Genomic DNA, 12525 nt, shown 5'->3' with positions numbered 1-12525 from the left:
GCAGCCTGCTTGATTGGCACCCCATCCACCACCTTAAACGTTCACTCCCTCTACCACTGATGCACAGTGGCAATAGTGTGTACCACCTACAAGACACAAGGCAGCAACTCACCAAGGCTCCTTTCACAGCACCTTCCAAAGCTGGAGTCTTTCACGCCCAGAAGGACAAGGGCAGCACCTGCAAGTTCCCCTCCAAGCCACACACCATCCTGACTTGGAACAATATTACTGTTCCTTCACTGTCGCTGGGGCAAAATCCTGGAACTCCTTCCTAACATTGTGTGGGTATACCTACACCACATGGAGTGCAGTGGTTCAAGAAAGCAGCTCACCACTTCTCAAGGGTATTTAGGGATGGGAAATAAATGCAGGCCTAGCCAGCAATGCCTTCATCCCATGAATGAATTTTAAAAAAAAGATGCCACAGATTCCCTTTGGAGAGCACCATACTGGAAAAGACATCAGCTTAGAGGAAACCTACACTGTGAAACCTACAAAAACTGCGCAGGTGCCAGCAAGGTGAATGGCGAGAATCACTCCTTTGCCACTGACAGAAAATCTGGGCTATTATTTTACATTTTGTTCTTGGGATGAGGGCTGAATTTGTAAGGCCACATTTATTGCCCAGCCCTTATTGCCCGGTGAAGGTAGTGATGACCCCCACCCCCCTCCTTGTATTGCTGCAGTCCTTGTGGTGATGGTGTTCCCACAATGGTGGCAAGTAGGGAATTCTAGAAATTTATCCCAAAATCATGAAGAAACAGCAGTGTACGTCCAAGTCAGGATGGTGTCTAACTTGGAGGTGATGGTATTCTCGTGACGTTACTACACTTGTCCTTGGTACTAAAGGTCATGTGTAGGAGATGCTGTCAAAATGAGATTGGTAAGTTGCTGCAGTGTATCTTGTAGCTAGTACATAGTGCAGCCACAGTACACTGGAGGTGGAGGGACTTCAGTGGTGGTACAGCAATCATTTTGTTCAGAGTTATGGTAAACACCTTAAGTATTGTAGTCCCCACACCTAACGGGGTGAATGACAGATATTCCATCAAATTCCTAATTTCAGTCTGGTGGGCAGGAATTAAGGGGTCAGGAGATGAGTCACTTATTAAAAAGTACCTTGCTTCTGCTCTGCCCTTGTAGTCACAATGTTGGTGTGGCTGGTCCAGTTAGTTTTCTGGTTAAATATGATCCACAGAACCTTGATGATGGGGAGGCTTCTTGGTGGTAGTGTGATTGAAAGTCAAGGGGAAGCCTTTTCTTCTTTGGCATTGTTATTGCCGGGCACTTGTCAGCCCAAGCCAAGATATTGCCCAAATCCTTCTATAGGCTTTGTTATTGGAGGATCTATGAGTGGAATCATCAGCAAACAGCCTCACTCTGGACTTTTCCACAAAGGGAAGGCAAAGGCATTTGGTGAAGTAACCGAAGATAGTTGGGCTATCAGGAGCTTTACCATTGATATAATAGGGTTGTGATAATTAACCTTCAATAGCCATGAGCATATTTGGTCTTTGTCAGCTCTTATTCCAGGCAATGGAGGGTTTTCCTTTTTATTCATTTACGGGATGTGGGTGTCGCTGAGAGCCCCTCATTCTCATTGGATCTCTTGGTGTCAATGTAATCAAAAACAGTCTTAATGTCAAGGGGAATTACTGTCACCTTTCTTCTTGTTTTAGCTTTTGTGTCAATTTATGTCGAGGTATTGACAAAGTTTAGATCCAAATGATTTTGGCCATATTCAAACTGAGTATCAGTGAGTAGGTGAGACACTTAGGTGAATAAATGTGACTTAATGGCCCTATTGAAGATTCATTCATCACTTTGGTGATTGAAAGGAGATTGATAGAGCTGCAGTTGGGTGAGTTACATTAGTTCTCTTAGTGGGTATTTCATATCTGGGCAATTCTTCACCTTGTCAAGTAGATGCCAATGTTGTAGCTTTGCTGAGGGTGTGGCTAGTTCTGCTGTGCAGCCCTTCAGCACAATACTAAGGATGTTGTCAGGACCTAGAGCCTTTGCTGTGTCCAGAATACTTAGTTGTGACTTAATGTCACACTAGCAGTAGAATGTGCTAGAAGTGACCCGAACACACAAAACAAAACAAACAAAAAAATAGTGAATTGAGTCCTTAATCACTTCACATGTATCCCTGTCTTTTAGATGCTTTGCTGCTCTTGGGGATGTAGCTAAGGCTCAATTTCTTTGTGAGACTAACCGGATTGCAGACCAAGCAGCAAAAGAATATGTAAGTATTAAGTAAAGTTATTAACAGCAGACAATAAAAAAATGGAACATCAATCAATAGATAGAAAACAAATTTATTCAGATAAAAATTTACATGTTTAAAGAATTCAATAAATATTTCATCATATTGTTTCTGCTTTTATAAAAATAAGTGTTATTCAGTAATTGTAATAGTAATAGGGAGAGGTGGTGGCATAGTGGTATTGTCACTATTTCAGAGACCCAGGGTAATGCTTTGGGGACCTGGGTTCGAATCCCACCATGGCAGATGGTGAAATTTGAATTTAATAAAAAAATCTGGAATTCAAAGTCTTATGACAACCATGAAACCATTGTCGATTGTCATAAAAACCCACTTGGTTCACTAATGTCCTTTAGGGAAGGAAATCTGCTGTGCTTACCTGGTCTGACCTACATGTGACTCCAGACCCACAGCAATGTGGTTGACTCTCAAATGCCTTCTGAACAAGAGCAATTAGGGATGGCCCAGCTCAAGTGACACTGATACACGAGAGGACATACAGAGCACATGTTGTAAAAAATTTTTTTTCTTTATTAAAATTTTTGACAGTCAAGCAGAGCTGCCTCAGGGAGATTTCTGCACTCTTTCGCGTGCATGCGTGAAAGCGTGCAGGCCCTGACTCAGCCTACTCCCCCTGCCCGCACAGGGAGCGCACAGTGCTTCCGGATGCGCATCACACTGGACGGGCCTTAATTGGCCTGCCCATGTAAAATGGCGGCGCGAACCCGATCCCTAATTGTAAATAGTTGAGGTTCCAGCACTGATACCTGTGGCACACCACTTGTTACATCTTGCCAACCTGAAAAATACTCATTTATGCCTACTCTCTGTTTCCTGTTCGCCAGCCAATCCTCTATCCATGACAATATGTTCCCCCTATACCATGAGCTTTTATTTTCCGCAATAACCTTTGATGTGGCACTTTATCAAATGCCTTCTGGAAATCTAAGTACAGTACATCCACCGGTTTCCCTTTATTCACTGCACATGTTACTTCCTCAAAGAACTCCAATAAGTTGGCTAAACGTGGGAGAGAATTTTCTTATTAATCTTTTAGTCATCCTTTGCTTTTCCTTATATTCTGTCCAATCTTCTGACCTTCCACCTATCTTTGCATAATTATACACTTTTTCTTTAAGTTTGATAGAATCCTTAACTTTTCTAGTTAACCAAGGATGGTGTGTTCGTCCCTTGGACGTTTTCTTACTCGTTGGAATGTATCTATTCTGTGTATTCTGAAATATCCCCTTAAATCTTTGCCACTGCACCTCTATTTACCTATCCCTTAACCTAATTTTCAAATTCATTTTAGCCAGCTCTGCTCCCATGCCCTCATAATTGCCCTTATTTAAGTTTAAAAATATAGGGCAGAATTGTCCCGATTTGTACCAAGTGCAGTAGCAGGTGGGTAAAACGATGTTTTACCCGCAGGCCGCGATGGCAGGTTTTCACGCCATATCATTCCAAACCCGCCGCATTACTTATGCATTACTGGGAAACACTCCTTTTCCATGGTGGGCGGGTTCTCATTCGCCCACCACGACATCAACTCGACGCTTCATCACGCCGGGTGCCATATTTAAAAGCCCAGCCACGAACACACAGCTCAGTGCTTCTAGCCCACAACTACTCCAGGGAAGATGTCCACAAAAGGCAAAAAGACTGCAGCCCCCAGGTTTAATGACTCATCACTAAAATGACATTTGGACAGTGTGGAGGCTCGCTATGATGTCCTCTACTCCTGCTCTGGCCACAGGACGGGCAGCGGCATCACCAATCCAGCATGGTAGGCGGTGGCAGCAGTGGTCAGTGCCAGTGCTGCACGTAAGAGGTTGGCCATCCAATGCTGAGGATGAATGATCTCATCCGTGCAGCTAGGGTATGGCAACCATTTCATGACTCCAAACTCTCACACTCAAGCCCATCACACATTTACTAGCTCTCTCTCACTGCCAGCTCAGGGGACGTTACCACCCATTCTCTCACAGGTTGCCGTCACATGTCCATCTGGCCTCATCCCCTCTGGAGACTGCCTCCTCAGCCTTCACCATCTTGAGGCCACTTGCAGGATCAACCTGTGCCCCGACACATACCCTGGGATACTCTCTTACCCCAGTACTGCACTTGTCCTGCAGCCTCTTGCCTTGCCTGAGGCTACTTCTCCCTCTCCCCCAAGCAAGACCTTGCCCTGCAGCCATTGAAAAGCCACCCATATATGGCTGATCTGGTAGGTAGAGACCTATCTATGAGCCCCGCCAAAAGTGATGTGGTGCTGTCTGTGAAGCCTGGCGCTGATGACTGCAAGTGCTGACCGAAGCAAGGTAGGCAAACAAACCTTGAAGTCCAAAGCAAAGTGCAGACCACCAGGTGCACGTCGCTTGTGTGCTGTTGTGAAACACGTTGGCGTGGGTGGACGATCCAGCGGGGCAGGGATGAGTCCGGTGGGCTGGCCTTATAATGATTTGCTGATGTGTTACAATGAGGTTCCTGACGTCCAATGGCGGGAAATGCGGCGGAAGATCGCAAACTGGTTTCATGGCGTTGTGAAATCGATTTTTGGCCTTCTCGCCATATTGTACGCTCACGTCACTTTATATGCCCGACACCAGCAGGCATAGAAAATCCCGGCCATAGTCTCAGACCCATTCCACTCTCCCTCAAACTAAATTGTAAAATTCAATCATATTATGGTCGCAGCTACCAAGGGGTGCCTTCACTATGAGATCATTAATTAATCCCATCTCGTTGCACAATACCAGGTTCCAAGCTCCCATTATTTCTTCCTTTATGCTCCATCCTACCATATGGTTACTATTAGGGGGCCTGTACACAACTCCCACAAGTGACTTCTTGCCTTCATCATTTCTTATCTCTATCAAACCGTTTCCACATCCTGGTTTCCTGAACTTGGGTCATCCCTCTCTATTGTGCTAATACCAACATTCACCAACAGAGCCACTCCTCTCCCTTTCCCTCACTTCCTGACATTCCTGAATGTACTATACCCTTTAGTACTCAGGTCCCAAACCATGTCCTCCTGCAGCCATGTCTCTCTAATGACTGTCAAATCGTACTTATTTCCATGTGTGTTCTCAGTTCACCTGTTTTGTTTCTAATGCTTCATGCATTCAGATACAGAGCCTTTAGTTTCATCTTTTTGTTCTTCTTATAACCTCTAATCCTATCTGTTGATTTCCTGTTAGATTTATACTCTCTGTCCCTTCCTGTCGAGGTCTGTTTTTCAATTCCTGTAATAACACCTTTTTTTTTGCCATGTCCCTACTCTTTGATTTACCACATCTTCCCTTGCCCCCACTACTTAGTTTAAAACCCTTTCTACTTCCCTAGTTATAAGGCTCACAAGAACACCGGACCCAGCACAGTTCAGGTGTAAACTGTCCCAACGGTCTACAGATCCCATTTTCCCCAGTATTGGTGCCAGTGCCCATCGAAACGGAACCCACTTCTTCTACAGCAGGCTTTGAGCTACGCATTCATCTCCCTGATCTGATTTGTCCTATGCCAATTTGCATGTGACTCAGGTAATAATCCAGAGATTATGACCTTTGAGGCTCTGCTGCTTAATTTGGTGCCAAGCTCCTCATACTGACTATGCAGAACCTCCTTTCCCCTGCCTATGTTGTTGGTACCAACATGGACCACGACTACTGGGTCCTAACTTGTCCACTGCAAGTTCCTTTGCAGTCCCGAGCAGATGTCCTGAACCCTGGCACTGAGCAAGCAACACAGCTGTCTGGACTCATGCTCTTTGCTGCAGAGAACAGCGTCAATCCCACTGATGATACTGTCCCCTACTAACACTACATTCCTTGTAACTCCCCCCACTTGAATGACTTTGTGTAACACAGTAACATGGTCAGTTAGCTCACCAACCTACAGCACCCATTCTCATCCAAACCTGTTGGACAATTGCAAGGGCTGAGACTCCTGACCCCTGGGTCCCCTTACCTGCCTTGCTTGCAGTCACGTCCTCCTGTCCCTGACCACTAACCAAATTAGAACACTCTATCCTAAGGGGTGTGACCGCCTCCCGGAATGAAGTGTCCAGGTAACTTTCTCCCCCCACCACCCCCCTGCCCAACCTGATGTGCTGCAGTGTCTGCAGCTTGGCCTCTAGCTCAATAACTCGGAGCCGAAGTTCCTGCAATCGCAAACACTTTCTGCAGACGTGTTTGCCCTGGATCACACCTGCACCCAGAAGCTCCCACACCCTGCATTTGCAGCACATCACCTGCCCTGCCATCTCCAATATGTGTTAATTAATAATTGCTAATTAATTAATTATAATAAATAAAGCCTGCACCTCTCAATAGGTTTCGGCACTGCCAGTAAACTTTACTGCTAAAACAATATAGTGCTTAGAATACAAATAAAACTAATAATACCAGTTGCCCTTGAGAAGGTGGTGGTGAGCTGCCTTCTTGAACTGCTGCAGTCCATGTGGTATAGGTACACCCACAGAGCTGTTAGGAAGCGAGTTCCAGGATTTTGACCCAACGACAGTGAAGGAACGGTAATATATTTCCAAGTCAGGATGGTGAGTGACTTGGGAGGGGAGCTCCCAGGTGGTGGTGTTCCCATCCATCCGCTGCCCTTGTCCTTCTAGATGGTACTGGTCGTGGATTTGGAAGGTGCTATCAAAGGAGCCTTGGTGAATTCCTGCAGTGCATCTTGTAGATGGCACACACTGCTGCTACTGTGCGTCGATGGTAGAGGGAGTGAATGTTTGTGGATGTGGTGCCAATTCAAGCGGGCTGCTTTGCCCTGGATGGTGTCAAGCTTCATGAGTGTATTGGGAGCTGCACTCATCCAGCCAAGTAGGGAGTATTCCACCACACTCCTGACTTGTGCATTGTAGATCGTGAACAGGCTTTGGGGAGTCAGGAGGTGAGTTACTCGCTGCATGACTCCTAGTTTCTGACCTTCTCTCGTAGCCCCAGTATTTGTATGGCTAGACGAGTTCAGTTTGTGGTCAATGGTAACCCCAAGGCTGTTGATAGTGGAGGATTCCGTGATGGTAATGCCACTGAATGTGAAGAGGTGATGGTTAGATTCTCTCTTATTGGAGATGTTCATTGCCTGGCACTTGTGTGGCATGAATGTTACTTGCCGCTTGTCAGCCCAAGCCTGGATATTGTCCAGGTCTTGCAGCATTTGGACATGGACTGCTTCAGTGTCTGAGGAGTCCTGAATGGTGCTGAACATCGTGCTATCATCAGCGAACATCCCCACTTCTGACCTTGTGATGGAAGGAAGGTTATTGAAGAAGCAACTGAAGATGGTTGGGCCGAGGACACTACCCTGAGGAACTCCTGCAGTGATGTCCTGGAGCTGGGATGACTGACCTCCAACAACCACAACCATCTTCCTTGGTGCTAGGTATGACTCCAACCAGTGGAGAGTGTCCCCCCTAATTCCCATTGACAACAGTTTTGCTTGGGTTCCTTGATGCCACACTCGGTCACATGCAGCCTTGATGTCAAGGGCAGTCACTCTCACCTCACCTTGGGCATTCAGCTCTTTTGTCCATGTTCGGAACAAGGCTGTAATAAGGTCGGGAGCTGAGTGGCCCTGGCAGAGCCCAAACTGGGCATCAGTGAGTAGGTTATTATTTAGCAAGTGCTGCTTGATAGAGCTGTTGATGACCCCTTCCATTACTTTACTGATGATCGAGAGTAGACTGATGGGGCAGTAATTGGATGGGTTGGATTTCTGCTTTTTTGTGTACAGGACATACCTGGGGAATTTTCCACATAGCTGGGTAGACGCCAGTGCTGTAGCTGTACTGGAACAGCTTGGCTAGGGGCGCAGCAAGTTCTGGAGCACAAGTGTTCAGTACTATTGCTGGAATATTGTCAGGGCCCATAGCCTTTGTAGTATCCAGTGCCTTCAGCCATTTCTTGTCATCACATGGAGTGAATCGAATTAACTGAAGACTGGCATCTGTGATGCTGGGGCCTCCAGAGCAGGCCAAGATGGATCATCCACTCGGCACTTCTGGCTGAAGACTGCTGTGATTGCTTCAGCCTTATCTTTTGCACTGATGTGCTGGGCTCCCCCATCATTGAGGATGGGGATATTTGTGAAGCTGCCTCCTTCAGTAAGTTGTTTAATTGTCCACCATCATTCACCACTGGATGTGGCAGGACTGCTGAGCTTAGATCTGATCCGTTGGTTGTGGGATCACAGCTCTGTCTATCATTTGTTGCTTATGCTGTTTGGCATGCAAGTACTCCAGTGTTATAGCTTCACCAGGTTGACACCTCATTTTTAGGTATGCCTGGTGCTGCTCCTGGCATGCCCTCCTGCACTCTTCATTGAACCAGGGTTGATCCCCTGGCTTGGTGATAATGGTAGAGTAGGGGATATGTCAGGCCATGAGGTTACAGATTGTGTTCGAGTGCAGCTCTGCTGCTTCTGATGGCCCACAGCGCCTCATGGATGCCCAGTCTTGAGTTGTTAGATCTGTTCGAAATCTATCCCATTTAGCACAGTGGTAGTGCCACACAACACGATGGAGGGTATCCTTACTGTGAAGGCGGGACTTCGTCTCCACAACGAGTGTGCAGTGGTCACTCCTACCGATATTGTCATGGACAGATGCATCTGTGGCAGGCAGGTTGGTTAGGCTGAGGTCAAGTATGTTTTTCCCTCTTGTTGGCTCCCTCACCACCTGCCGCAGACTCATTCTCGCAGCTATGTCCTTTCGGACTCGGCCAGCTCAGTCAGTAGTAGTGCTACGGAGCCACTCTTGGTGATGGACATTGAAGCTCCGCACCCAGTGTACATTCTGCGCCTTTGCCACCCTCAGTGCTTCCTCCCGGTGATGTTCAACATGGAGGAGCACTGATTCATCAGCTAAGGGAAGTCTATACGTAGCAATCAGTAGGAGGTTTCCTTGCCCATGTTTAACCTGATGCCAATGAGACTCCATGATGTTGAGGATTCCCAGGGCAACTCCCTCCCGATTGTATACCACCATGCCACCACCTCTGCTGGGTCTGTCCTGCTGGTGGGGCCAGACATTATCTGTAAGATATGATTCCATGAGGATGACTATATCAGGCTGTTGTTTGACAGCCTGTGGGACAGCTCTCCCAATTTTGGCACCAGCCCCAGATATTAGTAAGGAGGACTTTGCAGGGCCAACAGGGTTGAGTTTACAGCTGTCATTTCCGGTGCCTAGGTCAATGCCGGGTGATCTGTCTGGTTTCATTACTTTTTTGAGGCTTTGTAGCGATTTGATAAAACTGAGTGGCTTGCTAGGCCATTTCACAGGGCATTTAAGAGTCAATCACATTGCTGTGGGTCTTGAGTCACATGTAGGCCAGACTAGGTAAGGACAGCAGATTTCCTTCCCTGAAGGACATTAGTGAACCAGGTGGGTTTTTACAAAAATTGGCAATGTTTTCATGGTCATAGTTAGGTTTTTATTGAATTCAAATTCCACCATCTGCCATTGCAGGATTCAAACCCGGGTCCCCAGAGCATTATCCTGTGTGTCTGGATTACTAGTCCAGTGACAATACCACTACGCCATCACCTCCTCTTAAAGTACTTTGAAGTACTAAGTTCAATTTTGCACCTCAGGAATGATGCATCGGCTTTGGAGGTGATGGCGTAGTGGTATTGTCACTGATTCTCCGAATTGCTATGGCGATTTAGAGGATTAAATTGCGATATAGGTTGCATAAACTTGGCTTGCATTCCCTGGAGTAGAAGATTAAGGGGTGAACCAAAATGTTAAAAGGATTGGATAGGGTAGATACAGAGAAATTATTTTATCTGGTGGAGGAATTGAGAACAAGGCGACATTGTCATAAAATTAGAACCAGGCCATTCAGGAGGATATTAGGGAGCATTTTTTCATACAAAGGGTAGTAGAAATCTGTAAGTCTCTTCCTCCAAAAGGTTATAGATACTGGGACAATGGAGTTTTCAATACTGAGATTGATAGATTTTTGTTAGGTACAGACATCAAGGTATATGGAGCTAAAGCAGGTAAGTGGAGCTGAGATACAGATCAATTATGATGTGATTGAAAATTGGACAACACTTGAGGAGCTGAATAGCCGAGTCCTGTTCCTATGTGTTGTATTTAATGGGAATTATTGTACATGATAAAATGTAAAATTGAATTTTATGTTTACAACACCAGATGGCAGACTTTATTCGCCGTGAATTGTTTTTAGGTTTGCTCCTTCCTTCCAAGAGTGAAAGCATTGACATTTAAGTCCTCTTGTGTTATTTGGTTAGGGAGTTGAATTGGCAGACATGTGCTCTCCTTCTCATTGTTTTAATTAATAATTATTCTCCCATTCTTCTTCCCAATGAGGTTGTGATTTATCCAGATTATTCCAGTGAGGTGGGAAATCGGGGTCTTAAACCTGCATGTTCCCATTTATAGCATTGACTGTCACCTAATTGTTAATGCTGGGTGACTTCATTGTTTACACGTGTAGCTGTAATTTATACTAGATTTCATCTGAAATAGCATTTAATAGAAATTATAGAGTCGAGTGCTTATTATTTGAACTGCAGCAGTTCAAGAAGACAATTAGGGATGGGCAATAAATGCTGGCCTAGCCAGTGACACCCACATCCCATGAATGAATAAGAAAATTATATGAAGACTTCAGTATTTCTGAAATAATTGTCTATAGCTCTGATGTTATATTTACCAAATGATTCGCTGTTGTGTGATCAGCAGTGAACCTTAGGGTTGACAAAAGAAGTTAAGTACTGACATCATGCCTGTTAAGGCAGATATGGAGTATCACAAAACCTAAAAGTTTCACTGTGTTAACCCGATCACTACTAGATGCTGCTTTACTTCCTGCATGGTCAATACTTCAGGAATTGAAAATTTGCTGGGGGACCAGAGATTTGTAATTATGCAAAAAATCATGCTTCACACACATAAAAAGTGATACCAAAAGGCAAGATCATGCAAAGTTCCAAATTTTCCCCCTTCTTTCTCTGCTCATCCTTCTCCAACTTTGTCCTGATGTGCCCTCCTTTGAAGCTTAACCTTTCCTCTGCCCACACCTTTTACGGTTGTACATCTTCAAACCGATTCTATTTTCTCCAATGATATTGTTGCATTTTTACCTTTTAAGATGTGAAGATGTTTCTTGTCTCTTTTGACCTGCCTATTTAACATTGCTGCTTCCATTTCAATCACAGGTAATGCTGGGAATTTCTCAGTTCCTTTACAGTACCTAATACGGGTCACTACCAGAGCCCAAAGTCCATGATATTGTGGGCCATAGGAAAAAAGCACATGCTGTCTCAAAATGCACCTTCAGTGTGCTGCACCCACAATTGCAAGCTGGGAGATGAAGATCAATTCTAGCATGTATTTACACAAATGAACTGTAAAGGAAACTCAAACAGTTTAGATAAAATGCAATTATCGTTTTTTGGAAACTGTATTTGCATGTTTTGTAACGCACACTCAATCAATTATTTTGATAGTTTAAATGTGTTGTAATATCAGTGTTTAATTATATACTTTTGTTTAGATATAGACTAGCATTTAATTGTTCTTGATAAAATAACGAAACAGCATTCTCATTTTATCTTTGTTAAGGGAGGTGATGGCACAGACAATTACCTTGTTCGTGCGCGATTGGCTATGTTGGAGAAAAATTACAAATTAGCAGAAAGTTACTATCTGGAACAAGTATGTGTGCAAAATTATTAAATAATTTAAAGTTATTATTAGAATAATATTGTGCAGCACCACTGAACTTTATTTATACATATACTGAAACTTGTACACATGGACAATTTTAATGTTGCTTAGTATATTTTTCCTCACTGTAGTCAGTACTCTCTTTTAATACATAATTTTCATGTACCTTCAAAATATTTTCATTAAATTATTACTCTATTGCATAGATTTGTAGGTTAATAGTTGGCCTAAGCAATAGATCTTTAGATAGGAAATGTGCGTCTCTGAATTGTGTTGTGTCATCTTGAATGTTATACAAAGACTGTGTCTGTGCATATCCTGACATATTTTAATCATTTGTTTAGGAATTTTACTGTTTAATATTGTTTAGCGGCTGTATTCTACGATATTACAGCCCACTGTAAATGATTCAAAAAAGCGTAAAATAATGTAATCGCGGGGAGGGATTCAGGTATTGAACTTTTGAAGGCCTACCTACTTTTTACTGCAACTCTTTTTTTGCCAGGCCTTGTGACAGAACATCGCACAAGTCTGAGAT

At 44.3% G+C, this 12525-nt stretch overlaps 1 protein-coding gene across 2 annotated transcripts in view; it reads left to right on the top strand.

Annotated features, from left to right (window-relative positions):
- ift172 (intraflagellar transport 172) overlaps window positions 1-12525 on the top strand; it is a 158196-nt gene that overhangs the window by 55667 nt on the left and 90004 nt on the right. For both annotated transcript variants that reach the window (XM_078541428.1, XM_078541427.1), the window contains exons 19-20: window positions 2164-2248; window positions 11883-11975. In XM_078541428.1, coding sequence (XP_078397554.1) covers window positions 2164-2248; window positions 11883-11975 — 178 coding nt within the window. The remainder of the gene's footprint in view (window positions 1-2163; window positions 2249-11882; window positions 11976-12525) is intronic.

The sequence above is a fragment of the Cetorhinus maximus genome, chromosome 5 (assembly GCF_964194155.1).
Source record: "Cetorhinus maximus chromosome 5, sCetMax3.hap1.1, whole genome shotgun sequence".
NCBI classification, from domain to species: Eukaryota; Metazoa; Chordata; class Chondrichthyes; order Lamniformes; family Cetorhinidae; genus Cetorhinus; species Cetorhinus maximus.
Note: the sequence above shows the minus strand (reverse complement) of the source record. Positions and strands in the feature narration are given on the sequence as shown.